Source organism: Platichthys flesus, chromosome 15, assembly GCF_949316205.1.
Source record: "Platichthys flesus chromosome 15, fPlaFle2.1, whole genome shotgun sequence".
Taxonomy (NCBI): Eukaryota; Metazoa; Chordata; class Actinopteri; order Pleuronectiformes; family Pleuronectidae; genus Platichthys; species Platichthys flesus.
The window spans coordinates 17,484,346-17,511,461 of NC_084959.1; the positions used below are offsets into that span (position 1 = coordinate 17,484,346).

Below are 27,116 nucleotides of genomic sequence, written 5' to 3' on the forward strand. Positions count from 1 at the left end.
CAAACACAAAATTCATAAAAGTGCAAAGTTAGCGTGGAGGGGGCCGAGTGAACTCTAGCCTACTCACGCACTGAGACTGAGTAAACATTTGGACTAATATAGCAGCAGATGTACCCTTGACATTAACACGAGGCTTGCCCACCACCCACAACCACCTCGAAGATGAGATCAATTCTCATACCAAAGGTCCTCACAGCCTTTTACACTCAACTGGACTACGCTTCCGTCTCCAATAGCAAAACTAACATGTTCTCCCATTGACAGCCTAGGCCCCACTGGGGTGGGCATTAATCTCTGGGCTAAGAAAACAGGCTGAGTGTCTGTCTATAGCATAACATTTGACCTAACGACAGTCCCACAAAGCCCAAAATGAATCAGCAGCTTCCTAAACTTGCCTGGCACCATTTGAACGGGGAAAGGCTGACAGATAGCTTCCCTTTAGTGTCTAGCCCACTTGTTTCTAAGAAGTACCATAGCTGGAGGGATTACAACAGAGCAAGCAAACAGTTGACACAGTCCTGCGTAAAGCGTGATATGCCCAGAACAGAGCCAGAAAGGTCAGAGGGTTGACAGGATGGAAGGACATAATCAATCACATTATAGAGCTGACTTTGCATAATTTTTAGATTGCTGATTGAGGTAAAGCTCAACAGACGTCAGCAGTGGCAGGTGGCAAAGAAGCACAGCAAAATTAAAACAGTCAATTAATGATTCAAATTAACGACACGCGGGAGTAAAACACGGGGACTCGGATACCTGAAAACCTGAGCTAACACCGTCAGAGTGAGACTTCAAAGGGTGGAAGAGTACAAGTGCATGACTAGGTACCATGACAACAGCTAAACCAGAGCCGTGGATTGCCATGGTGATGGACAGACTACAAAGCCCTCCCTGAGTGGAGCACAGTGCAAGACAGAATCTGTCTGACACCTCGCACTCAGAGTATGAACCTATTGAACCAACTGTCCGCTCTCAGGATAAAACGGATCGGTCAACTTCTCATTACAAAAAGAAGAAACTGCAGCGCTAAAGCCTGACATGTCTCTTAAAATAAGATATAAATGTATTATTATATCTTGCAAGTGTCTTTTCCATTTTTCAAAACATAACAGAAGAAGAATACAAACTGAAGTTTGTATGTTACATCGGGGACAACACCTAAATTATTCATCAGAGAGAAAAGAATGTCTTTTCGCCCACTGTGACATTCATGAGGCTTAAAAGGGATGTCTGACTGGACCGGGCTCACTTCTCTGTAACATTCTGTGTGCTTTATGATAACTTTATATATAAGATATATAAGATATCTTTATATGTATAAAACGGTATAAAAACTGCATTTGTGTGACCCCACTGAGATGTGATGTTCAAGTGAAAAAGACATAGCCACCTCAACTATATTCAATATTGAGATAACAACTGTGTATCTAGCTTTGGTCAGTCTCATGCTGTCGAATCATAAATAAAGACATTGTTCTTTTCTTCAAAAATGTATGACAAGTATTTTATGGTTTTATCTAGTCACATTATCACACATAATTGTTACCAAAATCAGTAATAATGACATTATAGCAATATCTGTACGTTTGCTCATGTCAGTTATTTCGGTTAATACTTTTCCCAGTGCGTGCTTCATGAAATGTTGGGTCTCCGCTACATTCCGTGCTGTATTACCCTGCTGTGTTTCTCCCCCCCGACCTGCGCTCACATTACATATTAATAATAAACACCAACCCTGATCAGAACACGCATTTAAACACATTGAAAAAAAAGTCCAACAATTTCAAGTTCATAAACAAATCAAGACGTAACGTGACGGGCACAGCCAGGACATCAGGGTGACCTGAACGATCCAGATTCATGATCCAACATTATCGATTAACAACTAAAGAAGTTTGTGTGAAGCACGACAGGGACAATGAGACACAAATGCAGTAGAGAAGTTCAAGGCATAACATTGTTAAACACTTTTTAGTTTGTGTCACTGGTGTCCACATTATTATTATACTGTAAAATATGATACATTTAAAAAACTATAAATCCTGCTTTTTGTTCTCTCCTGTGCTTCTGCTCTTTTTGGGTACCCCCCGTAACTACGCCAACAGCCATTAACACACAAGTTAAGGATATCTGAATATTGTCATTTTCTAGTGTGGATGTATAGGTGTGTTTGCTGTGTTCAGTTCAAACAACCACACCTGAGGAGAAAACACTTTCATTTTGAAAGGCCCTGCAGCCACAACATAACAAAAATAGTTTTTATGTTGAAAGTGTTGTTTGTATTTAATGAACAAAGTTGCCCTTCAGTCAATAATATACTTCACATGACAATATACATAAATTGGAATATTTCTTTGAAAAACACTTCTAATTCTATTAATCAGTGACCCCTTATGAACTAAAAGAATAGAAAAAATTTACATCAAACTTTACAACCACTTCAAAAGGTAGAAAGTCACCATTGTGTTGCCTGCTTGTTGGTTTACAATGCAACTAAATGAATGAATTACGCTGTTTTTCTCCTGGTATGTGTGAAGCAAATTGAATGGTTGAATTGCGGAGAATCTAAACATGCTAATGATATGTGGGTAAACATTGAAAATTGTAAAAGCTTTTATTGATTTATGCCTCCTGCTACAGTACCTTGCTCAAACGTTAACTGGTCCCCGGAGACGCCTGGGTTCAAAGAGGCACTTGTTTATTTACATGATACATATATATTGTGTATATGCATGTACACACATATATTTTGCATGTATATGTATCATTAAGATTGTGAACTTCCTCTCTGTGTCAGCATATTTGCTCCTGCGTAGTAACATATCTTCAACAACTTCCAGAGAGCATGCCTGAGATAATTCACCTTTATTAGCATCCATGGCAGACACTGGAGTTTTAGCACCCTCCTTCATTGCCCTCTGTGCTGGATCAGCTTTCGGGAGCTGTGGAGGATCTGGTAAGGCAGGCTCAGAGGAAGAGGGAGGTGCTTCCTCAGCCGCCACAGTTGCAGCCTCATTGGCCATGGAACGTGTGGTAACTGTCTGCCTTCCCTTACGACGGCCCTGGCTGTTGGCAGTCTTCCTGCCACGCGGCGTGTTCTGCTCCTTTCCGTCCTCGTCCTCCCCACCGTCACACTTGTCTTTGTCCTTGCCAATGTCCCTGTGGTTTTGGAGAGGGAGAGCACAGCGTTAGAGAGCATGGGTAAGGCAAATATCAATTCCCTTCTGACTCAGCAACATGTCTTTTTTGTAATCTGTTCTTCCCCCCCCCCCATGACTTAACACAACAGAAGAAAAAAAAGGGTTTGTCAACATTTAAACTGAACAGACTTGTTAACAAGTTTCCAAGTTGCAAACTAGTAGCATAACACCACAACAGATACAGCTCGGCCACTTCAAAACATATCTAGACCTAAAACCTGCATCACTCCACCAAATGCCTGGGGATGTAAAGTCTAATTATAATGGGCAACAAAAAAACTATTTATTTTATGATAAAAAAAACAAGACCATCTACATTAACTGTGAAGCGAGCTTTGTAAATTCTTCACTCTTGTACTCATTCATTTTAATTGTCAACAAGTTACATCCAAAACTGTTTCAGACAGCACAAGCTACAGTCATATCTCTTGTCAGTGGGTTGGAAGCATATTGTTCATATACACAACTGTAAGTCAAATAACTAACATTTCCTAAAATAATCCTACAGTATGGACCAAGGTCTGACACTTTGTAACTTTACTTGCAGGGCCTGATGGGACCGGAATAACACAGAGACAGACAACTATTCCCAACTCACCTAGAATCCTCCTTTTCATCTTTCTCTTCCTCGTCCTTCTTTTCCTCGTCCTCTTTTTTCTCGGACCTCTCAGATTTTTCCTCTTCGGTTTTGTCGTCGGCCTTCTCTTCTTGTGAGGGACGCGTTATTTGCTGCGGAAAAAACATAAAAAGGGAAAATATTAGTTTTTTTCTCCTTGAAAAAGGCCAATGTGAATTGGAAAAAAACAATACAAGAAAGGGCTAGCTACCCAGTCCACACTGATATAAATATTTTAATTTATAACTGCCACACACACTATTTGCCCAGTGAGCCAAGAGGACCATGACAAATTATACAACAAAATATGAGCCTGACCTGCTTAAATATTCTGTTTGACAGCAAAAGAATACAAGTCAGGTGAATGGCAAAGATGGATGCCATCATCTGATGATTGGACTTTCATGTGATTATTTTTCTCCAAAAGTAGTGAGAATAAGAATATGAGGCTTCTAGTTGCACACCCTGTGCAAACAGATGTAAGGCTACACCATGTTCGGATGATCTTCACATGGTCCACTACTGAAATATCATACAAAACACAAACCCACCACATGCAGATTCTGATCATTCTGCTTTGATTTTAAAACCATGAATTTGTACAGTAGCTGATTCTCATGCCTTATTTGTCTTTGTTTAAATCCCAGTAAGAGAGATGACGGATGAAATACTATGAATTTTCTCCCATACTCCAACGGATACAAATGTAAAAAGTATTAAGCAGAAAATGAGAGGAAATAAAAAAAAAGGGTTGGAGGTTGAGTTCAAATCAATATCACTTTCTACAAATGAAATCTCCATTGAAAAACTTGATTTCAAAACACAGGTCCAACAGAGTGATTGAGGGCAGAGCAACATTCTTTATCATCACCGCTGGCGCGGTACACCACAGAATGCTTCCTCCTGCATGCTCCATGAAAGCGCTGTGCTGGAACAAGTCTGGCTATGCCAAACCAAACATCCCATGCTGGTACCAGATGGGGTCAAGGAATGTGCTTCACTCAATGGCAAAGGCAAAAAGAAGTAGACTGAGGCAAAGAGAAGGAAGACAGGGCAACAACATAAAAAAAAAAAAGATTAGTAAGCAGGGTTGTGGCTGGTCAATTTTTCAACAGCACGGCTCTACACATGAGGAGACTGACTGCCAAAGCACACAATTAAGCCAAATGCAGAAAAGCTTGACACCTTTCTAGAAATAGTCACACTGATAAAATGATAACAGGTTATCAGAGTCAGATTTAGCTGATCAGACAGTAGCCAAATTCATGCCTGTGTCTAGCGACTTGCAGTAATTGCTCCAACCATCTCTAACCAGGAACAGCCAATAACCAGCAGAATTTTGCCCTCCAGGAGTGAAGCTACATGACAGGCAAAATGAAATCTGCAATATTAAAAAGAAAACTCCATGTGATGGGCTATTAGATTTACGCTGAATACGTTATATAAGTCTGATCAGAGCCTCCCCTTCGTGCCCCTTAAATCAATGTAAACAAAACTGTTAATTTGATTAGTAGTTGATGTCTCTGCTGTTATCTGTTTATTTGTCAAGACCGTTGCTTAAATGATACGTTTGCTCTTAGTCCTGCAGAGTCAGAGCTCAGAGTGTAAATTAATGTATGCCGGACAGACATGACCACGTGAACTTAAATTCTTGACTCATGAATGTTTTGGCAAGAAACAATTCAGAGGCGTTTTTTTGCAGCAGGGAAGTTTGTTTTTTGAGGCAGATTTATTCTCCCCATTCATGTCATCCATTGAGATGCTGTTCTGGTTAGGTATGGGAGCGCTTGTGTTTGCTTTGGAGGAGGTCAGAGAGCCGTGGCATTCCTGCCTCTTCTCCCACATTGCGTAAAGAGCCTCTCCACACAGATGTCCTCCAAAAGTCAATGAGGCCCTGTGGTTCTGCGGTTCTGTGGGTTTCCAGCATTTTAAATGAAGCGCTCTCCTGACTTGGCTTGAATACTTTGAGTTTTAATTTCTCTGCTCTTTTGCTGATTCACAATCACTAGTCCTGTTTGATTTAGGAAATAATGGAGCCACAAGTCAATCTTCCGTTTCCTACCACAGAGTTTTGGCCACCAGGGGAACCTCTCCCTTTTGCTTCAAGCTGTTTCAATGCATTAATAGGAATTAAAAGAAATGTGTATTTGATGTTGATTATTAAAAAGCATCACCTCAATTCTTGCAAAGCATTACAGTAATTGTCATCAATTAAACTTTTCTAGTTAAATGAAGAAAGTGGAAAAGAATAAGAATTGGTCAGACTTTATGGAAACCCAATCAATAGGAACAGACATGAGCAAAGAGTTGCACATATTTTCTCAAGCTGAACATGTGATAGAATTTATACTATCACTATTTATATAATCGGTTTATATGTACCAATATAAACACACTAGGCCAAAGCATAGGGAAATAGGTAAACAGGTAGACAGCCAGGAGACAAATGACAATTATTTGACAACTTCTCTGTCTGCTCTTATTTTTTACATTTTAAGAAGGGTCTATTTCACCAGAGTGCTAACCTTCCAGAGTCAAATCAGTTCTTGAGTGGGAAAAGATGGCTCAAGCATAAGAGCCATCAGAGCATAAGACGCTTGTAGAATATAATCATCACAATGTCATGGCGGATGTGTTTCACCAACACGCATCAGCAAGTGTTGACAAAAAGGTGCTTGTATACATGACAATCAAGTAAATTAGTTGATTAAATGGGTGTAAAGAAGACCACTCCCTGTCCTTTGTGGCTTCTTAAGAAAGTAATCTCCCCCAAACATGATCAGAATTAAGCGTTGTCATATTTTTCATTATTTAATGTGTAAACTCTTCTATTTCCAACTAGCAAATTACTACCTTTTGAATCCATCCTGGTATTTTACCACAGACACATGCCCTGCACAATTCTCAGTGTCTTCTGATGAATGTGCTGTGTCAGAGAACAGCGCCTGGCCTGAAGCATAGGTGTATCGTTTAGTGTTTCAGATGAGATCAAACTTAATGGATGGTTGTGGTTAAACTGGATTTCACCTTGTTGGATAATGGAAGCTGTAATTTCTGCCCTACCCTCCTCTCACAGTGTGCAGTCCTTGTTTTACACCTGTCTTTGGTTCTTCAGACAATGGCTGATGAACACTGGCCCCATTAAAATACATCAGAGAAGATATGTGATATGCCAATATGCAATCAAAGAGTTAATTTGTTTAAGAAATAATATACATATTAAATATTCAAAAGACTGAACCTAACCTCATCAATAAAATGTGATTTAAGAGCATTGCCAAATAATGCTTAGGGAAGTTCACAACAGTGGAGCTCTAGAAGGTCACTAAAATAACTATAAAGTGACAGCATCATGTTATTATCACTGAGGGAACACACCTCCCTTTGCTTTAATGTAGATACAGATTACACAGTGATAAAACATTATCAATGCCATAGAAGAGAGTATCATGTAGACACACTTCATTATAACTGGTCCTAATAAAATTTCAATATAAACAGTCAAATGCAAACAACATGAAAGCGGCATAAAAAAATATTATTACGTTAAAATGGTCTTTGACTGCAAAAACCTTTTTTAGTTGAGATGATTTTTAAATTGAGGACCTAATAGCTTACATAAATAAAGAGATGCTGTGTTTCTGTCAGACCAGTCCAGCATGAACAGGATGACCCTCAGACAGAAGGAGATACTTCTACTTAACATTAACCAGTGAAATGGTTGCAGACATGTTGGGAGGTGCAGCCTGTGCTAGCTTCCACAATAGTGTTTGTTTTGAGTGTGGAAGTGATTTTTGTTCATTTAATTTCATGTCAGTTAAGTTGAGCTGCCATGTGGGAAATACACCTGAAGCACAACTACTCAAGAAATGTAGAATGTATAATGTCAATGTGTCTAATGTCAAATAAGCTCTGTTAAGTAGAATTTTACATGAAGGTTCGCTCACACCCCAGAGCATAAACACAAAAGCACATGCATGACCACGCTTCCATGGCTTGACAGTTAAATTAAAGACCATGACTGCACATGTCCTCGAAAAAAACTACCTTAAAGTAGCCGAGGGTGACCGCCTGCAAGCCTGAAGTAAACATGCGGGCTAAGAAACAACCTGCACATGCAGTAGAGCAGCAGAAAATATGACGATAAACCAAAAAATGCCAAAACAACAAAAGTGTTGCATCAAGTAAAAATAATTTGGTTTCATATCTAGTCACATACCTGCAAGCTCATTTGCTGCTCATAACCCCCCCTTGCTCTGCTGTGAGCCACAGCTTACTGGTGTCGCAAAAGTGAGTTTACTCTCCAGTAGTTCCATAGCGCTGGTAACGATAGCAGTAGAGGGGCAGGACAGCACCATAGCAGAGCTCCTTAGAAGGGCTGCCGGGCCACGGCACCACAGCACATATTCCAGGAAAGCGTGTCATCAGGCCGCTTAAGCCGCCCAAAGAATTGTCCATCTCACATGCACACACTAATCTATGCAGGGTCACTCAAGGTAATCCCTGCCGTGCACTCCTCTTTGATTGGCACTCACAGCAGCACAGTGAGTTTTTTGGACCCGTCAGATGGCTGGGCTGTACCAACCACGCCGTTTCAGAGAGGGGTGACTTTTTCTCTCTTTTGCTCTCTCTTTTGCTCTCAAAAGGAACAGAAGAAAGAGGAAGTGGAAAAGAAAAAAAAACAACAGCACATACTCCACCAGATAAGCTGCCAGCGCTGACTGTCTAGCTGAGGGTTTTTTTCGTTTCACTGGCTCACCCTACATTCCTTTGCTCTTGCTTTTGCTCACTCCGCCTTCCTCCTTCCCTCTCTAATGATTCGCTCTACTCACTTGAACTGCAGTTGTGAAGTCGCACCAGTAGCTTAGAAACTCACCACCTCCTGAATTTAACTGTTTCAAATCACAAAGCATTCATCACATTCTCAACGAACACATGATGGTTTGGAGACAACGACGAAACTGAACTAAATCCTAGAATGATTATCCATTGAAGACCTGTGTTTTTATGTCTAACGGTCACCCAAAATGTGTAGAAAAAAAATATCGTAGGGGGCCAAATTAAGATGTTACAAAACATGAAATGTTAGGAACTACACAACAGATGCTGAACTGGATCTTACATGGACACTGATAACCTGGTATTTATCAGCATTCACGTTATTTCACTGCTATCTAATGATGGTTTCCTCACCAAAAAAAAGAAATTTATGCTGCTCGTATTTCTCACAATAGAAAATGCTTTCTCCTTATTTAGAAAAAGGAACATGCTGTTTGAAACAACCACGAACTCCAGAAACACACAGAGATAATCTTCAAGAAGCTGCTATTAACAGAAAAGTCATCTCTCAACTGCTGACATTTTCACCCACGAATGGCACAGAGATTAAAAGGTTAAGCCGAGGTAAGTCGTCCATGAAGAAACTGTGCCTGTCACTGGGAGAAATCTGAAGGACCATCTTTGTGTTGAAGATGTAATCATGAATATTTGTGCTCTCCAACTCCTCCTATGTAAAGAAACAATCAACAACAAACCCATTGTGTTCCACAGTAAATGTACTTGACGCAGGGACAGAATGTCCTGTACAGGGACTTTGTCATCAGTGAGGCAACAAGGAGTCATCGACGAGAATGAGTGAAAATAATGTTTAATGTCACCCAACAGACTTGGGAGATGGTGCATCTATTAGTACTGGATTTTGATGCAAAGACAAAAGTAACACAACGCTCTGATGATCAACAATATATCTTCATAGTAGTAGTAGTCACTTCCTTCTTGCACGCACATTCAAAGAAGAGGCATCGCCACTTAACCTCTATTCTATTATTATTTTGTGACAAAGCAGCAGCAGACACAACAGGATGATGCAGGCACAATCCCAAAAATATTTGCAGTCGCTGTTACTGATTTAATGAAACTGATTATTTCATTTACATTTAATTATGCTCTTTTTGTTTATATATTTGAGTGTGTCCCAAGTTTCCCAATGTTCTGAATGTCCTCTTTGCTCTGGCCTAACCAATTTTCTCCCTGTGTGTTTGAGAGTGGCAACTGATACATATTTCCATTAGATTAAGTAATTATAACCCTAACCCTAATTTTATGTACAAAATGTTTTGTTTTTTTAAAACATTAAATCGCCCTTATGCCTTTGATGTGTCCTCAAATTTGTTGTTGTCTTATTTTTGTCAATCTAAACCCCATAGTGTGCATTCTGTTTCCTGTTCCACTAACCTAATATTAAGTTGTTTCCAACTCTGTTATTGTAAGCTTGTTCAGATTTTAAATGGTACACACAGTAGCATCTTTACTAAAACCAAATTTTAACTACTTTGTTATCTTCAATATTGTATTGCTTTTATATTCACCAGAAGAAGCATTTGAGAGATATGCTGAAGAAAAAACAACTCGGGCTTACCTGGTTCCTTCCTCTCCGTCTTCCATAATTTCGCCTCACCAGCGTCTTGTAGTTGTGGTTCTTCTTAGTTAAGTAGTAATATAGGACACAGTCGGCAACACACTGAAACAAGATATAGCAACATATTCAGCCACTTGCTTGTTTCTTTTGACATGTCTTTATATGACAACATGTTATATGTATTACTGCTGTACAGTATAACATCACAACCATGTGTCTTCCCGAGGCAGAAGCCGCTCACAAAGTTTATTATGAATCAAGATGGAACATGTATACTTACTGGAGCAGATTTTAATATCCGTGTTCATTATATATAAATACATTGCAGGGTTTTTACTATCATTACAAGCAGCACCAAGCCGAATGAACACAATATACTATACTCAACTATGCTGAGTTCTCCACTGCTGACAATAAACTTTTTCTGAAACATGGGTTAATGAAATTAAGTTGCCTTATATTTCAGGACTAAACAATGACATGTATATTCACCAATGTTACTACAGTCCTTCAAATAGTCTCCAGGGTGCATTCTGAGTTGTTAATAATGTTACTAGGCTACCAAGTTTTTATCAATCTGTCTAAAGTGAGTCTTTCAGAGTGTTAATCATTGTTTAGTTAACCCAGTTTAACCTGCAGAAGTCTCCAGAGGAAAGTGTAACATGTTCTGCTGGAATAAATGGTGTGTTAAAAAAGAACATGAAAGGTGTTAAATGCAAAAAGAAAATAACAGAGGAATTAACTCACTACGATAACTATGTAGATTAACTAGTAGGTTAACTATAGATGTCTTACTGAACATAAAGCAGCCAGACACTGTAACACTGGTAAATGTTTACGGGAGGAAGAAAAAATGTAAGCCTTGCTTTACCCATATAGTTAGTGTATTGTATATCACTCAGTGTGATGAATCCCAACAATGTGGAAGATTACCTTTAATCGTTTGTTTCTTTTCTTCTAGCTAATATCTGTGTATTGTGGAAAGCGGCTACCTGTGTTATGTTTTCAAACAAAAACACAAGCAGGAGTTTACCTTTCTCTCTAGATATGAGGCAATCAGGCCAAAGTTCTTGGGGTGTTGGACAAACCTACAAAGAGATGACAGCTGTTACTCATGTGCCAAAGCCAAAAATAAACTGGTGCAAATAGACATTAAGGTTCATAAATCATTTGGGCACAACACATTCACATGGTCAAACTGTGACCTGGCCACGTTGTGTCACCCACAAAACAAAAACAACTTACTTCTCCTTAAATATCTCCTTCTCATGTTCTGTCCAAACATTCATGAACCCCCGGGCTTTGTACACCTTCATTGGGTCATCCATCAGGCCATTCATGTTGATGAACTTGACTCTGCGCTGCTCGGTATCGTACATCATGGGAGGGATGACTGACAGCTGTCTCATCTGTTTCTCATTGTTCTGCAGAACATGAACAGAAAGGTTAACTGAGTAACTCCAGAGGTGTCGCCTATTTTTCTACTTGAAAATCTGCTCCCAGGCTTTGTGGCAGATTGAAACAGAGACAGTTGGGATCATTAAAAACTTGTTTGTTCATTATAAAGTCAACAGACAAAAAGGTGATTCTAAGTTTTGAATTTGGTAGCTGTTCATAGCAACGCTCATGTGTTGGTTAAGCTACAGTTTGTACCCACCTCCTGTTCAGACAGGCCATCTATGATTTCAGAAATTTCATGCTCGCTTCTTGCAATTGTTGCAGAAAGGCCTGTTCCTCTTTGTCCAACCCTGTAGAAAAAGGAACATATTGCATTATAAATTGTTACATTACATTAACTGTCTATGCGATGCAAAGTAGATATCAGTTATCTTCCATCCTTTTCAAAGAAAATGCAATTTACAAGCTTGCATGACTCTTTCACAGCTGTGTCCTTCGAAATCCATACCGAGTGAATTATTTAACATGAGCAGTTCCTGTTAATAATGAAATAACTATCTCTAACTAGTTGTTTCTTGCTTCCTCCTTCATGGTCTAGCATCAGCTCCTGCAAGAGCTTTTTTTAGTTAACCATGATATACTGAATAATGTGGATATTTAGAGTGGCGGGCCATGTGTGAACCTTGCCATTCTTTCAAATTTACATTTCATGGCAATTTATAGATCAATGATTGTGAAATATAACCAGTTGATAAATTGATAAAAAAAAGTAGTTAGTTCCAACCAATTCAGATTTTCAGACCCAGCCCTTTTGCAAATGCAGCACACAGTTGGGCAATGTCTAGGAAAGTGCAGGGTTGCAGAGCATGTCTTAAAGCTGCTCTATACAAAAAAAACTGCCTGTCAAGCAAAAACCACCACACACTAATAAGTTGACAAGGTAGAGCCTACAGAAGAATTGCATTGGTGTGATTCTGAATAAGATCCAATCATGGCCAATCTGTATATTGTGCTGCAAATATAGTCATTGTCCTGACTGGTTAATGGTGTTACCTTTGGAAGCGCTCCTGCTGCTCTCTCTGCTTACGGATCTCAGGGAATTGTCTTTCATAGTACTCCCGTGTTCTGCCGTCCTTGGCTTTGCGTCTGGGGTTGTTCTCCATTCGGTCCACCTTCTTCTCCCAAGCCTCCATCAGCTGGTCATACCGCTGGCAGATCTTCTGTTCCTGTGTGCACAGCATGACAGACGTGTATCAGGAGTAGGCACCAATCACAACAAAATAGGACTAACGTTACTTCCAATGCAGTGATAAGGGAACTTTTATTTACTTTCGCACCTTTCACAGGTAAAAGCAAGTAGAATATTTGAGTCTCGGCTCAGTTTTAAAGTTAGAGTCAGAAGACTCAAAAGGGATTAATAAGAAGATGTGATGAGGGTACTGATCAAATCCCTATATAAAATCTGGCAACAACAATTAAAATAAATTATAAAACTACTACAGTAAAAGGGATTCTTCAGTTGCTGTTATTTCATCTCAACACAGGATAATACAAATATGGGCTTCTTTGTTTTAGTGTCCTAAGTGAGAACAGAGCTCAGTTTGCTGAATGTGTGTTGCTTGGTCATCCCATGTTACTGAAAAGAAGAAGCCACATGGATGCAAATAATATAATCCAAAAGAGTAATAAAACCAAAACATCAGGTTAAATATCAACAATGTCCATGACATTTCTCCTTCCAATGGGCGGTGTAGGTGAACATGCATTTAATAGTGTTTTTTAACTCTTAAATATACCTGTCAGAGAAATCAGGGTCACGGTTTATCTTAGAAAGTGAATGTGAAAAGACAAGTAAACAACTACAGACAGGCTGCAGAAACTCGGGGTGAGTGCAGAAGAGTCAAGAGCGTCCATGCTGCTCCAGGACAGGCTGTGTTGTTTGTGGGTTTGTATATGTCTTCAAAAACACCCTAATTCAGTGGCCTAAGACCAGCAAAGTTTGTTTTGAAGCAGCTACTCTGTTTACAAATATTTTACAAAAGCTCATTGTTAATTTGTTAAATATGCTTACTTTTTTGCATCATACAGCTCAGGAAAAAATTATTAACAACACACTTTGTCTTGCCAAGTTGAAATCTTTATCGGTGTCTTCTACATGTATGACACCTCTTTTTCATTCTGAGATATTCGTTTAAATTTTTTTATAATAATTATCTGCAAGTTTTTACTAGGGGGCTAACAAGAAACTGAATCTGACATTTGCTTTCCCACATACAGCACTTATGGATAATTTCAAGTCGTTATCCAGAAGCATTTCAGGTCTCGAACCCAGAGTTCAACAGACTAAAAAGGGAGGACTGCCATACATAAAGAGTGGCTGGTATAGGGGAAAAAAAGAATTTTAATTACTTTCTGAGCTGTAGACTTAAAAACTGTTACTGTATATAAAAAAACTAAAAGTCAAACTCATTTCCAGAGGTGTAACAGTTAAAATGTTAAGAGAAATTTTGGAGAGACGTCTGTACCGGGAGGACAATAGACCCTCGTTTCCACTCTCTGCAGCAACGGAAAAACAATCACCTTCCTCTTGGCACAAGGCCATATGCACTTTGCCATTGTTCAGAGTCCAAAAAGGTCTTTCTGTCCCTGACAGCAAACAGCCAGACAAAGCTGGGGCCCACTGAGCCAATGCAATACAAAAAAGGGCCAAGTGTTTCAACATAGCTAATTCCGAAATATTTACCGGTTACAGATAAGAAGGACAGAGAGACAATCGTTTGGACAATGTAGTGGTCAAATCTGTTCTTTGATGTGACAATATTTGTTATTCTACTGCATATAAAAGCAGTTTTTAGTTCACAGAATACGGATTCAAACAGGGGAAACCCATGAGTTCCCCATGACTCACTGGAACTAATGCAATGCAATGCTGGTCAATCAGTCCATTAGTCTAGTTACTTAAATAACTCAATAACTATTGGATGGATTTTCATGAATGTTTGAAGACATTCAGGCCTTTGACTTGTATTATTATCCAACTTTTCATGTAGTACCACCATGAGGTTGACTTTTGAGGTTTAAAGTGAAAACAGCTTACTATCACCAGGCCCAAACTTGTATTGGATGGATGAAATGGCATTCCCATGGGCCCTAGCAGCACTTTGGTATTTGGTGCAATTAGCTAACCTTCATGTTTAAAGCGAACTATGACAAAGAGCATTATAGCTGCGAAACATCAGCACGATAGTAATGTCACTAGGATTGTGTTGGCATCCTGATTTTAACATGAATAGAATCACAGAGCTTGATATGGCTATAGGTCCTTTGTCTGGTAAAGCCCTGTATTCCAAAGTTCACATTACGTGCAAAAAAAACTAATTAGGAGATTATGTATGACCTCAAAAAAATCTGCAGGTCAAAAAGCTAATATTTACTGAACTCTATAATTTAACATTCTGCCTAACAATATGGATAATCAAAGAAGAGTGCAAAGTATTAATGGGGACACTTACCTTTTGTTTACGAGCATGATTTCTTCGCTTAAAAAACAAAATCAACTTCTTCCTCATGACTTGGTTGCTGTAATACAACAAAAACAAATACGATTGTAGCAATTATAAATCATATCATATAAACCTAAATTACATATACGGGGAGAGCGTGGCCTAGGGGATAGAGCGGGTGCTCTGCAACAAGAAGGTTGCCGGTTTGAATCCCACTCTATCCCATCTGCATGCCTAAGAGTCCTTGGCAAGATACTGAACCCCTAGATGGCCCCTCATAAAATGATGAGTGTTCTAAAAATGTAAGTCGCTTTGGATAAAAGCGTCAGCTAAATGACATGTAATGTAATGTAATGTAATATACAAATATAATGTAGGCGTAAAGGGCTTTTATTCAAGGAGAGAAGATCCAGTGAGTACAAAGCTCATAAAAAAGTATAAAAGATTCTTGGTAGAGCTTGATTTATTTCACCTCTGCCTAAAATAAATTGAATATATCATTGTTTACTTGCAATATGGCAAATGCAAAATACTGACAACACTTGTGGAACACATGTTTATTCACGATGGGGGCTGTGGGGAGAAAACAGTGGGAGAGCTAGCCCTGAGAGTGTGGCCAATATTGCGGATTCAAACAGATGCTGTCTGTCTTGACAAAATGCTGAGCCAGATGGGTCGCTCCCGTAGCACACACTGATAAGGGTTTTATCCTAGAAGACATGACCTTCAGCCCCAAACACAGCCCGTCCTCAAACGTACCTAATGCAGACACTTGTACATTATTTCGATCCTTTTTCAGATCGCTCTCCCGCGTGTCAGTAGGGCAACACATTCAGGTGACTCAGCAAACAGATTAGACAGAATTATCAGCTTGGTTTATATTGTTGAGGTCAGCATTACAGCCAACACTTTGCTCACATGAGACGGTTTCTACACTAAAAAGGTGTGTGCCGTGCATCAAGTCTGCTGTAACATTCTTGTACGTTACAAACCCTACAGATGCTCATATAGATTAATCTGTAGAACAAATGCAGATACTTACGTCTTGATGTTGTCATGGTACACCTTTGTGTCTGATGGCTGATTGTACAGGGGCTAAAAAAAGAAGCAGCAGACCAGAAAAGGGAAGTGGATTAATCCTTAGTTTAGAATTAGATTAAGCACTAATATGATCTAAAATGATACTGGACCAAGAAGCTACAGAAAGAAAAAGTAAAACAATTCTCAGAAGAAGCACATACCAGCTCAACTATGGGACCAAAACCTTCCAGAACTTTATGGGCTTCCTCAGCTTTTTTCTAGGAAAATGGACAAAAGTTGAACTTACAAGCTTTACCAAAGTAAAGTGAAAATGCAATATGAGCACTTCAGAGAACAAAACATTGTGACATAAAATCATATCTGAAGTTCAGTATTATCTGTGTTACTATTGATCGATAGCACATTTGTATCCGTCCCTGTACCTGGAATTTGCATCCGACTCCCAACAAAATTACAGTACAATGGAAACAACTTATAGGAATCATGTTTGTCCAGGGCCAAATTCATCACTATAAGCGATATCTTACTATAAAATAATTGTGTAGCTTCTGTATGATAGCACCGGCAATTGAGGGAAAGGGAGTTGTGGAGCTCTGCATGGCTTCCTGGGTGTCTGCACCATTGACTTGCATTTGTAGTGACTGTGTGCACTGATCAGAAATGAGCATGGCTTGATCACATTCCAGTGGTGAGTAACATGGTCTTGCTCTCTCTTTCTATATTTAACATATACTCTCTTTCACTCCCACCCATTTACATATACTCTCTAACCCAGATGCGCTCACAGGTATCATGTCTCATATTTTATAGATCTATTCAACTTTTACAATGACTTAATTATGCATTTAAGTTACTGATTAATCATAATAGATCTGTTAAATAATAATGAAAGATTCAGAAAAACTAAAACTTAAATAAGAGCCATGGAAATTGGAAATTATGTTTGCAGAATCATTTGTAAATACATTTAAATTGCTCTTGAAGTATGGTCTTTTGCAATTTGTCAATTTGAAAAGTGCACTGAATATACTGCTCCTTTCTGGGACAAACATCCAGACTAAATGCTCTGAGTGCACTGAGCTGGAGCAGCTTCAGATTCTGAAGGGGTTAATGGCTAACTGAGAAGGAAGGCGCTTCTCTGCACTCACTAACCTCAACACTGTCTGAGATACATGAACTACAGTGACCTCTATTTAAACATAAAGTCACTCCCTTATTGTTCTTGTGTAACACAGATGATGACATGACATTTTATCGAACATATTTGAAGGGCTGCAACTACAAAATATTTAACAAGCAACTTTTCTGAACTTTAGGTTTTTACTTGACTAATCAATTAATCCCCGGTTAAAAAAATACCTAAAACTCAATAGCAGGTAATTTTATATAATATAAGACGATAAAGAGGTCCTGAATAATCCCATTTAAGAACCTGACATAAATCTTAACGAATTAAAAAACAAACAGTCCATCACATTCCAACAGCAGGCTCACAATATTATTTCTGAAAATTTAAATAGTTATGCTCAATGCCGTTATTGACCGGGGTGGGGATAAACACAAACAAAGAGCTGAGTAATGAGCAACAATGACCATTCAAACCATTTTTATGTCATGTACATCATTTTTACTGGCACAGGCCATTCCACTAACTCTGTGACAAAAAACATGGCATTTCCACCAAACTGCTCAACAGCTCTTACTGGTATGCCAATGAATTGTTGAGTTTGCATTAGTAGTTATTTGATACAGTTCAGTTATGGCTAAAAGCAATCTTAAAACAGTGATGTTACAAACATGCATGTTGGAGTGAAACTATACTCTGAACCACAAAGATTAATTTGGAAGCTACAAAAGTAATGACAGCTGAATACACATGTTCAGTCATTACTTTTGTAAGATTGCTTGTTTTGAGGGAGGAGACTGTCTCTGGTTTGCCAAGGTCACCATGGTTATTACATGCTATAAGAACACAGCAGAAACACATGTTCTCGCTTCATGGCACAATTTAAGGGGGATTAATCAGGCCAATGGAAAAACAAAAGGCTGCAGACAGAGAGATAATAGCTGACAAAATAGCTGAAGATCTCCAGAGCTTAAACAACATGAAAGGAGATACTGATGAGAACTGATACTGGTTGTTGTTGTTGTGTGTTGGTGTTGCAGCAGACGACTAACCCTGTTCTCATCATAGATGATTTGGACTATGCTGCGGTGCTTGTGCTCCACTGGGGGAGGGGTCACTGGTTTTTCGGGCTCAATTGGCTTGGCTGCTTCCTCCTCCAGTTGTTGCTAAGAGACAACACCAATACACAAAAATGTGATCAATAGAACAAAATATCAGATGCACAAAATACACACATCAATACAAGAACCCTCTTTTCTTCTTAACACTTTGTATGTTTTTGTCTGTATTGATTTTCATACACAGGAAATGGTGGAAAACAAAGATCCATCTACACACTCTTGACCTGATTTTAGCTTCTGGTTTTATCAGATGATTCTAATTGTTCTTGTCTTTTTTTAACCCAACTGTTCTCTGCCATTGAGTCCCTGCTGATACTGACAGACAAGCTATGCTTAATTGTCTGGTAAATCAATGTTTAACGTTAAAGGTTATATAAACTACCAGGTTAGAGGGACAAGATTAAGAGTTCCTGAAATACCTAAAATAAACAAACAAATCCCAGAGAGAGAGAAAAAAACTGAGAGGTTCTCTCCCAGAAAAGCTGAGTTTACTTTCAAATCTAACGAGACAGAATATAAAGAAAGACAAAAATGTCCACAAACAAGATTAAAAGCAAACTAATGCAGACATGAAGATTGGCACAAGTTTAAAACTAAAAACAATGTTTTTGAGAGCACCTCATTGGCATAAATATACAGTCTATGGTGGGTAGAAGCAGTCAGATATACAGACCGACAAAAGCAACTTAAACATCTGTGTGCTGATTTCACAACTCACTGAGAATACAAACTAGCCTCAGCAGGGTGCGGACGCTGTTATTTAACACGTCACACCTCTGACTATGGAACGCAAGCACGCTAGCATGCTATCTAAAAATCACACATGGGGGCAGCAATATGCTGGCTTGTAAGGTTCTGTGCAAAGGAAACAAAACAAGGACTCTACTTCACGGAAATAAAGTGAGATCTCTGTACAGAAAGGACTATCAACGGCAGGTTTCTAAAGGAGGCACAAATGTATTATTCAAATTGTGAGTTAATGTTACACTACACTAAATGCTTCACCTCAACGTGATGTTTCTCTTCGGATACATCACTGTACAAACAAGCTCTGTCTGTTGTGACTCTTCTACAGATTGATTTAGGCCTGTGTCATAGATTTCTATCAAAATCTAAGCTGGATTGGACTGACATGTAAACAGTTACCTGAAGACATTCATCATGTTATGAAGATCAAAAGTTAGAAAGGTATCTCACCTTTCAAGGCACCGTAAAACTAGCTTTTTCTGATTCCACTTTATCATTCCACACTGAACAAATATAAATTGGAAGACCTTTACAGCTTCCGCCATTGTGGTTTATAATAAACACACAATTTTTTAAAGTGCAATAAGTAATTTAGGTTTGTCCTCATTGCTGCTTTAAAATCCCCTCAGTGTCTCATGGGTTAGTGCTTAATTTAAAAGCTGTTACTTGTGCCAAGTTTTACAATGAAGCATGTTCGAGACAAAAAGTCCCACTGGGTAACAAACCTGCTTTTTCTTCAACTTGAAAATCTGCTGCTCCACTTTAGCAATCTCCCTGTCCACCCGGTCCATACTCTGGATCAGCTCCTCTTTGGATAGTTTGGAGGGAGAATTGTCCTGATCTTCCACCATGTGTAGTGAATGTCCTCCCTGGGAATGGGACTCAGCTTTGACAGTGAACTGAGATTCCTGGCAAAAACATACATTTTTATTGGGTAATTGAGAATCCTGCAGTCACATTGTACAAACTTCAAAAAGCAGTGTCAGAAAGGTTCTATCTGAGGACTGTATCTAATTATAATATAATACTACACAGAGACTTATGTCAGCCTTTCAGACTATCTGCAAAGCCATTAAATGCTGATATAAAAAGTTTATATTCTTAACTATAGTTCTACCTATTTTTTTTGTGTGTTTTTTTTTTTATTTCTAGTTTATCTCAATTCCATTTCTTTTTCATAAAGGTTTGATAACGACAATATAAAATACCATCCATACTGGTCTTGCTCTACTGTTAATATCCCAGTAAATTATGTTGTTCTTTCAATTAATATAATTTAATATCAATAGTGAAAAACAATAGAAAGGTGACCCAATCAGGTCGTGAAGTCAACTGACTGATTACCTTTTTGACGTCCACACCTGCTCTGAGGCTGTCCTGTATGTTATGAGGCATGGGCAGGATAATTCCCCCAGCAGTGGAAAGGTTTCGGGTAATGTGGCCCTCTGCAACACTGTCCATCCGAGGGCGTTTAGAGTCCAGTGCATCATGATCAGCCTGGGTTGTGATGGAGTGAAACTGCTGTTCGTATCCATGGCGTCTCTCCGGGGGCCTGCAGTACAGAATAAACAGGAAGTTTACTTATGTACAGTATCTGAAGTTATCTGGTCCATCTCAGTATATGACTCCCACACTGTAATCTAGGGATTTCTATGGCATCCTAGAGCGAGTGCAGGTGGAAAAACTACTATTCGAACAATAAAATTGAAGAATTAAAAAAAAAAAAATCTAGTTGCCATTTATAAGCATACACTTAACTTGTATATGATATTTAGGCAGCAGGTGATATTTTAAGTGAAGCCCTTACCTTTCAGTTCCAGGGTGGAATTCAGAGAGTAAGGATGGTCTTCTCCGACCCTGTGCATCCTGCATGTGATTCCGATAGTCTGGGACGGTGAAATCCTGAAGGTAAGAGGAACACAACACAAACAACTGTATAAAGAAATCTGAACAACATCATTACTCCTGAAAACACTGTAAAAAAAATATTTCACAGGTGAAGAAACTAAATCATGCTTATGGAGCAGCAAAGTCCTGCCTGCAAGGGGCGAGTTTTAATTGCTGTTTATATCGTCTGTCTCTGTGTGAACAGATGCACATTGGTTTAAACTGTCTGCTTTATTCACGCTTCAGGAGCTGAAACATCTCTTCAGCTTTTAAACCTATGGGTTTAAGAAAATGACTATTTATAATTTCCCCAGTTTAAGTCTGGTCAGGGACCTTTGTTGCATTCACTTCCTGTAAGCATTCTGTTGTACAAACTAATAAGAGGCAGGATGGAAGAGGGACTAATCAGGACATGGCATGGGAACAACAAATAATCAAAGCATCCTGAGAGAATGCAGCTGTGGGGGTTCCAAAATGACAACCTAACTGGGCCAGTGAATCCAACAGAGGAAGGTAAAGTGCAGCGGCAGCTAAGACATGCAAATATGTGCTGCAGAAACAGACAAGAAGGAATCAGAGCTAGGTGGAGATCCAGATTTGTACTAATCCGTTCAGCTGGTAATAGAGGACGGCCATTCTTCCCAAGCAGGATCTCCATCAACAAGAACTGCAAAGCTCACAGCTGACCATTGTAATGAAACGCCAAGAAGGGAACCAAAAAGAGGAACATCAGTGAAGCAAATCCCAAAGTCCTCAATCAAGCTGCAAACAGCCAGGGACAGCAATGCATGGAACTTGTAAATGAGTGACACCTTTGGTGGAAGTCATGGAGAGAGGCAAGGATTAGGAAAAGGAAGGCTTGAACAACAAGTGGAACCATTTCAAAGTAAGACTCACACATTCCTGTGCAGGCTGAAAGGGTCAGGGAAGACAAAAGGAGAAAGCATGGACATATTCTGGGACCCTTTCAAGCGGGCATATGGCGCTGCTGAAGGAGAAGATGACCAAGACACTCCAGACCACTGTTTCATTCAAGTAAAAGGAATATATCAATCTACAATAAGTTGTCAACAAAATAAATGAAAACCAAAGTAAAATTTAAGTAACTTTGTGGAGGAATATCGCAGCGAGCGTGTCTGCTCATCTTCTGTTTATATACGCGTCTCATAAACTCCAGGTCCAACCAAACAAACAAAATAAACCCTTAGCACTGCACATATCTAAAGAAGAACCTTGGATCAGTGACGGGGTCCATTGTCAAAGTGTAAGGTGAGTGGAAGTCAGCGGGGGATCGCAGACATGTGGCAGGCAAATACGGCACGTTACAAGGACACCGGACATGCAATGTGCACCTGCCCCAATCCCGAAACTGCGGCGGGAACCATCCTGCAGTGGTGGGTCAGTATTCGTGGGGCCTATAGTACATATCCCCCCACCCATGCATATCACAAGCAAGGTGGAGGGTTTTCACTTGACCATTGCAAGTTGGTTGTAGAGTCTACAGTGGTCACCCTAGCAGTTCCTGAATTATCTTTGAATCCCAGGTTCCAAGATGAAGAAGGCTCTAAAAGACCTGGTAGAGCAGGCAGACCAAACAAAGGGCAAGCTGTTGGGAGAGCAAGCATCCAAGAGCTAGCTGCAAGGGGCAGTAGGAGACGTTCCTTCCACTGCTCCACCACTAAGAGATGTTCCATGATTGAAGGGGCAAAACATCAGAGGATGGCCGCTGGCTGAAGATCCTGCACCTGTCCCAATGGCACAATGGGAGGGACATCAGCCAGAAATGCGACACAGGTGGACTCACTTGTGCTCAAATCAAAATAGGTCAAATTCCTGAATTAAATAACAAAGACAGGAGGAAGTATACCTTACTATAGAAGAGCTGGCTCTGAAGTGGGGCAACAGCCCTCCTACAATACAATAACTCATCAGTCATGCACAATGAAATGACAGAAACCAGTAGAACTGCTTTCATCAATAAGCTCACTCACATAAATGTTATCAGCACACTGTGACCTCCAAACAAACCTGAACAAGCTAAATCAGTTACAGGAAATATTTCCAAAGGCCCGATTGGTCCCAGATTAAAGCAAACAATCCAAATGCTCAGAAATGAACCCCTGACACTTTTCTGTGAAAGAAAGCTTCTGAGAAGTATGTCAACTAAAAACGGCAAACAAACATTATCCAATATTCACAATAGTCAAAAGAATCATCTGGAAAATTACATTAATTACATTTTAAACAGACAAAGAGTTTGGATGTCTAAACCTGAAAATATGTCTCAATTGGATAAATGTGTGTATATAAACATGTTTTTTCTTCACAGGAAGTGAGAGTCTATTTAGATTTAAAATACAAATGAAGCCACAATCAGCATACAATATTTAAATCAATAATAATGCCACCACAACAAGTAAGCAAAGTGTAAAAAAAAAGTCACATTTCACTTTCAGATTTTAGTACATACTGGAAATGCTGTTGTTACTGAAGCTTGGTTCTGTTGACCGAGTAGCAGCAACAGACACACTTTATCTATTGAGATCAATGGTCACCATAGGTTTATTTGTTTATTTAACAAATAGGCTGAAATTGCCCCAAAACATTTTAATAGATTTAATCCTAACAGTCTGAATTCAGTCTCTCTATCTCACCGAAGCCTCAACTACAGTCAAGAAGAAACCGGAAAAGGTAAAAACACAGTATCTGACTGGACTGGGTATTGGTTAGCAACATTTTATATTGACTGGTGATTCCTTTTTTTCCTCTCATACAGACATAAAGTCTGCATTTTTCTCATAGTTCACTTATGGTATCCTACCCCACTCTGGACCATACCTAATTGGGCTGCAGACAGCATTGTCCTGCCATATTAAATCAGCAGACCGCCAGTGGTTTCCGATTTACCTGTACATGTTCCCATGATGGGTTTGAACTTTTTAGCATGCAGAAAGAACTCTGCCAACACCTGACTACAGAGCCAAGAGCCTCAAAGTAGCCAACAGAGAAAAGTCGCCTTCTTCAATTACATAAAAGTAACTAATTGCCCAAATGGTTTTGAAAGGGCAATTGCCAAAATGCCAACACTTGGCAAATGAACCAGTGGTGTGAATTTGTCACTCTGTAACTCACCGACATTCATGTTTATAGGGCTGGCCCTGCTGTAGCGGTCAAGCCAAAAGGAAAGGACTTCTCTTATTTGGAATGTTAGCCTGCCACTTGCTGAGTGACTTCACAGGAGGAGTACGACAGTGAAATAAAAGCATAACAAAAAGTGTGTAGTTCTGAGCCATAATCTGCTGTCTACTGCACTCAATAACAGAAAACCTGGGTGGAAATTCAGATTTTAACGTAATTTATTGTAATTTTAAATGTAAGCGGACATACAAGAAAGCTAAAAAATAGGTTTTACCTGTTGATGGCGTGTGCCAGTAAAGGTGTACTGGACAGAATGGGAAGGATATCGGCCCTGCTCGCTGCTGAAGCTCCCCTGGCTGGGGGGGTAGCCCGAGCTACTGGACATCCTGGCTCAGTGCTACCGGGCTGCTGCGGCTTCACAAATCAGATACTTCAGCTAGACCATGTTTGGAGACACAAACCACCTAACCAAATACAAAGACACATATTTGTTTGTTAAAAGTCAGATTCTAATCATGATAGTGGACATATAAAACACTCATGACTAGCTTCCTGCATAAGATTCAAACATAGCAAGTTAGACTGACAATATTGGATCAAAGACAATACTGCAGTTTGAAACATGCTTCTGCAGCAGCAAATTAAAATGTCTACAGGATATGAGCTGTGTGTTCTATTGATACAAGTTAGTATGCACAAAACTACAGACAACCTGACATGTCAGAAATGCTCATATTAAAGTATATTTTATAAAAAAGTATATTGATTCAAACAGATGCATCCCATCTGTTTTCCTTGCATGTTTTTTAAATCAAAATAACTGTTTCCATGCAGATGAGTATTGGAACACTGCCCTGCTCATATCCCTCCTGTTTCTAGTAACATGTAAAAAGGTTACAATCAAATTCTAAATACACCATTCTGAATGGTCTTGGTGCAGCTTGACTGAATTTAAGGGGACTGATTGGTCTTGGTTCTAGTTAAAAGGGATGGCTGGGTGTTGTTTCCTAGTTAAACTAATTTTGGAATGTATAATGTTTCTATGATGTTAATTAACTTGTTTGCTTAATAAACTGTCATGCAGCAGTGGAAAGAAAGTGTTGTCTCTAATCTCACATCGTATCGCAAATTATTTGGATATTGATCATGGTTTCAAATTTCGTCTCATGTTGACACTACTTCAGAAAAGTATGTATCGTGCCATCTTTGATTATTCGTATTTTAAAGATTAACAAATCCAACCCCACTTGAATTTAGACAAAAATGTTAGTGGGATAAAATTAGCACGTTTATTTTAGCTGCATAATATGGCTTGGCTCAGTGAAGCAATGTGCAAAGAACAGGGACCTGGACAGAGCAAGGGCGCAGCGACTTTTGATCAATGACTGCTAATAAATAAATATCACAGTGCTTGCAATAGAACAAACAAAGATTTCTTTTGGAATTTGATATATTAGGAAACAAAAACATGCTGCTAAACACGTGCAGGAAACATTTTTTCAGGACATTTCCTTCATTCCTCAGAGGGATCCATCATGTGAACTTGTGCTCTGTTGCCTCTATCATTTTATTCTAGGACTGCAAGATTTTCAGCATGGCCACCATGCCTAGACATTATGATGCCAACTGCAGAGTTGGAAAAGCTGCAACCACTGCCACCATAACCAGGGTGGTTTTTCTTCAATCCGCAGGCCACAGCATTCAGCAGGTCACAGAATTGAATCCACTTTCACGATTTCAGAAATACTTAAAATATATCAACAGCAGCTGGATAACGTCACTTGTTACTAACGAGCTATTGTTGAAAATGCTGGTTTTACCATCTAAATAAAGAGTTGGTTTTATATTTACTAGTTTCTCATTTACATTGATGGAACTTTGGAAAACTGCAAGCAGTGACAAATGGCGTTGTGTCCTCTACACACAACAGGTCATGAATCTGATTCTCATCTGCAATATGTTCCGACTTTAAGCCAAACTAAGTAGGAACAAATGAAATGATGAACCTACGTTGTAAGTCTTGCTTTTACTGTTACACTTGTCCACGACTCGTTAATTTATTTCAGGAGACTGACTTCCTCCAATAGGTCAAGTTTTGACCAAACTTTTAGCACATGCTGCAAGGGGGGGGGGTGTTGATGATGTCATCTTCATTAAGTGAGGTCCTGCTCTGCTGAAAATAGTCAACAACTTTCCTCCAATTAAAGGAAAAAAGGAGAGCTCCTGGGTTGAAGTCTGTGACACAGCATGTTTCAGCGAGTCACTGGGGGTCTGCATCATTTTTTTGTTTTTGTTCAAAGGCAACTGAGAATTCAGGGTGATATCAAAATGTCTGAAAATATCTGAATCAGCTGCAGCAGCCATTTAGAGTGCCCTTACTGTCCCCAACCTGCTTGATCAAATCAATGATGGGAATAATTGGTTGGATGTATTTAAAGGCCAGTTGAAGCTGTAACACTCTCTCATCCCTGTTTCCATAGATCATGAACGTAGTTGAATGAACTGGAGAGAACAATACATACTCGTGGGGGTTTTCGCCCACATCTCGATCATCGCATTTAAACAGGTTTTACAAATATTAACCAGGGGGGTTTAAGGCATTTTCGGAGCACGGGCATGTACGTTGCTTTTGTCGTCACCCAGTGATGCTCCTGGTAAAGTTAATTTGAGAAACCAGTCGCAGTTGTCTCTCTGATGATGTGAGTTCACACGGCGAGGATCGGGGTCGCCGCACACAACGCAGCCGTGAGAAATCCCGCTGCTGTGCGTTGTTATTGTTGTCTTTTACCACCACAGCATCACCTAAACGCAATTGGATTTGTATCCTATCTTTGGGGGGGGGGGATGGGTCAACAACAGAGAGCTCCCCGGAAATGCACCAAATACATGCGCCACGACGAACGCAGATTGTAATGTGTATG

General features: G+C 39.5%; 1 protein-coding gene across 4 annotated transcripts in view; it reads right to left on the reverse strand.

Moving 5' to 3' along the window:
- ncor1 (nuclear receptor corepressor 1) overlaps positions 1–27,116 on the reverse strand; it is a 50,388-nt gene that overhangs the window by 22,950 nt on the left and 322 nt on the right. For all 4 annotated transcript variants that reach the window (XM_062407011.1, XM_062407009.1, XM_062407008.1 and 1 more), the window contains exons 2-16: positions 24,470–24,659; positions 20,978–21,072; positions 20,515–20,722; positions 19,896–20,078; positions 18,355–18,468; positions 16,377–16,433; positions 16,178–16,230; positions 15,145–15,211; positions 12,686–12,858; positions 11,892–11,982; positions 11,480–11,658; positions 11,268–11,322; positions 10,235–10,336; positions 3,799–3,929; positions 2,864–3,159 (exon numbers count right to left, since the gene is read on the reverse strand). In XM_062407011.1, coding sequence (XP_062262995.1) covers positions 2,864–3,159; positions 3,799–3,929; positions 10,235–10,336; positions 11,268–11,322; positions 11,480–11,658; positions 11,892–11,982; positions 12,686–12,858; positions 15,145–15,211; positions 16,178–16,230; positions 16,377–16,433; positions 18,355–18,468; positions 19,896–20,078; positions 20,515–20,722; positions 20,978–21,072; positions 24,470–24,580 — 1,915 coding nt within the window. In that variant the 5' untranslated portion in view covers positions 24,581–24,659. The remainder of the gene's footprint in view (positions 1–2,863; positions 3,160–3,798; positions 3,930–10,234; positions 10,337–11,267; positions 11,323–11,479; positions 11,659–11,891; positions 11,983–12,685; positions 12,859–15,144; positions 15,212–16,177; positions 16,231–16,376; positions 16,434–18,354; positions 18,469–19,895; positions 20,079–20,514; positions 20,723–20,977; positions 21,073–24,469; positions 24,660–27,116) is intronic.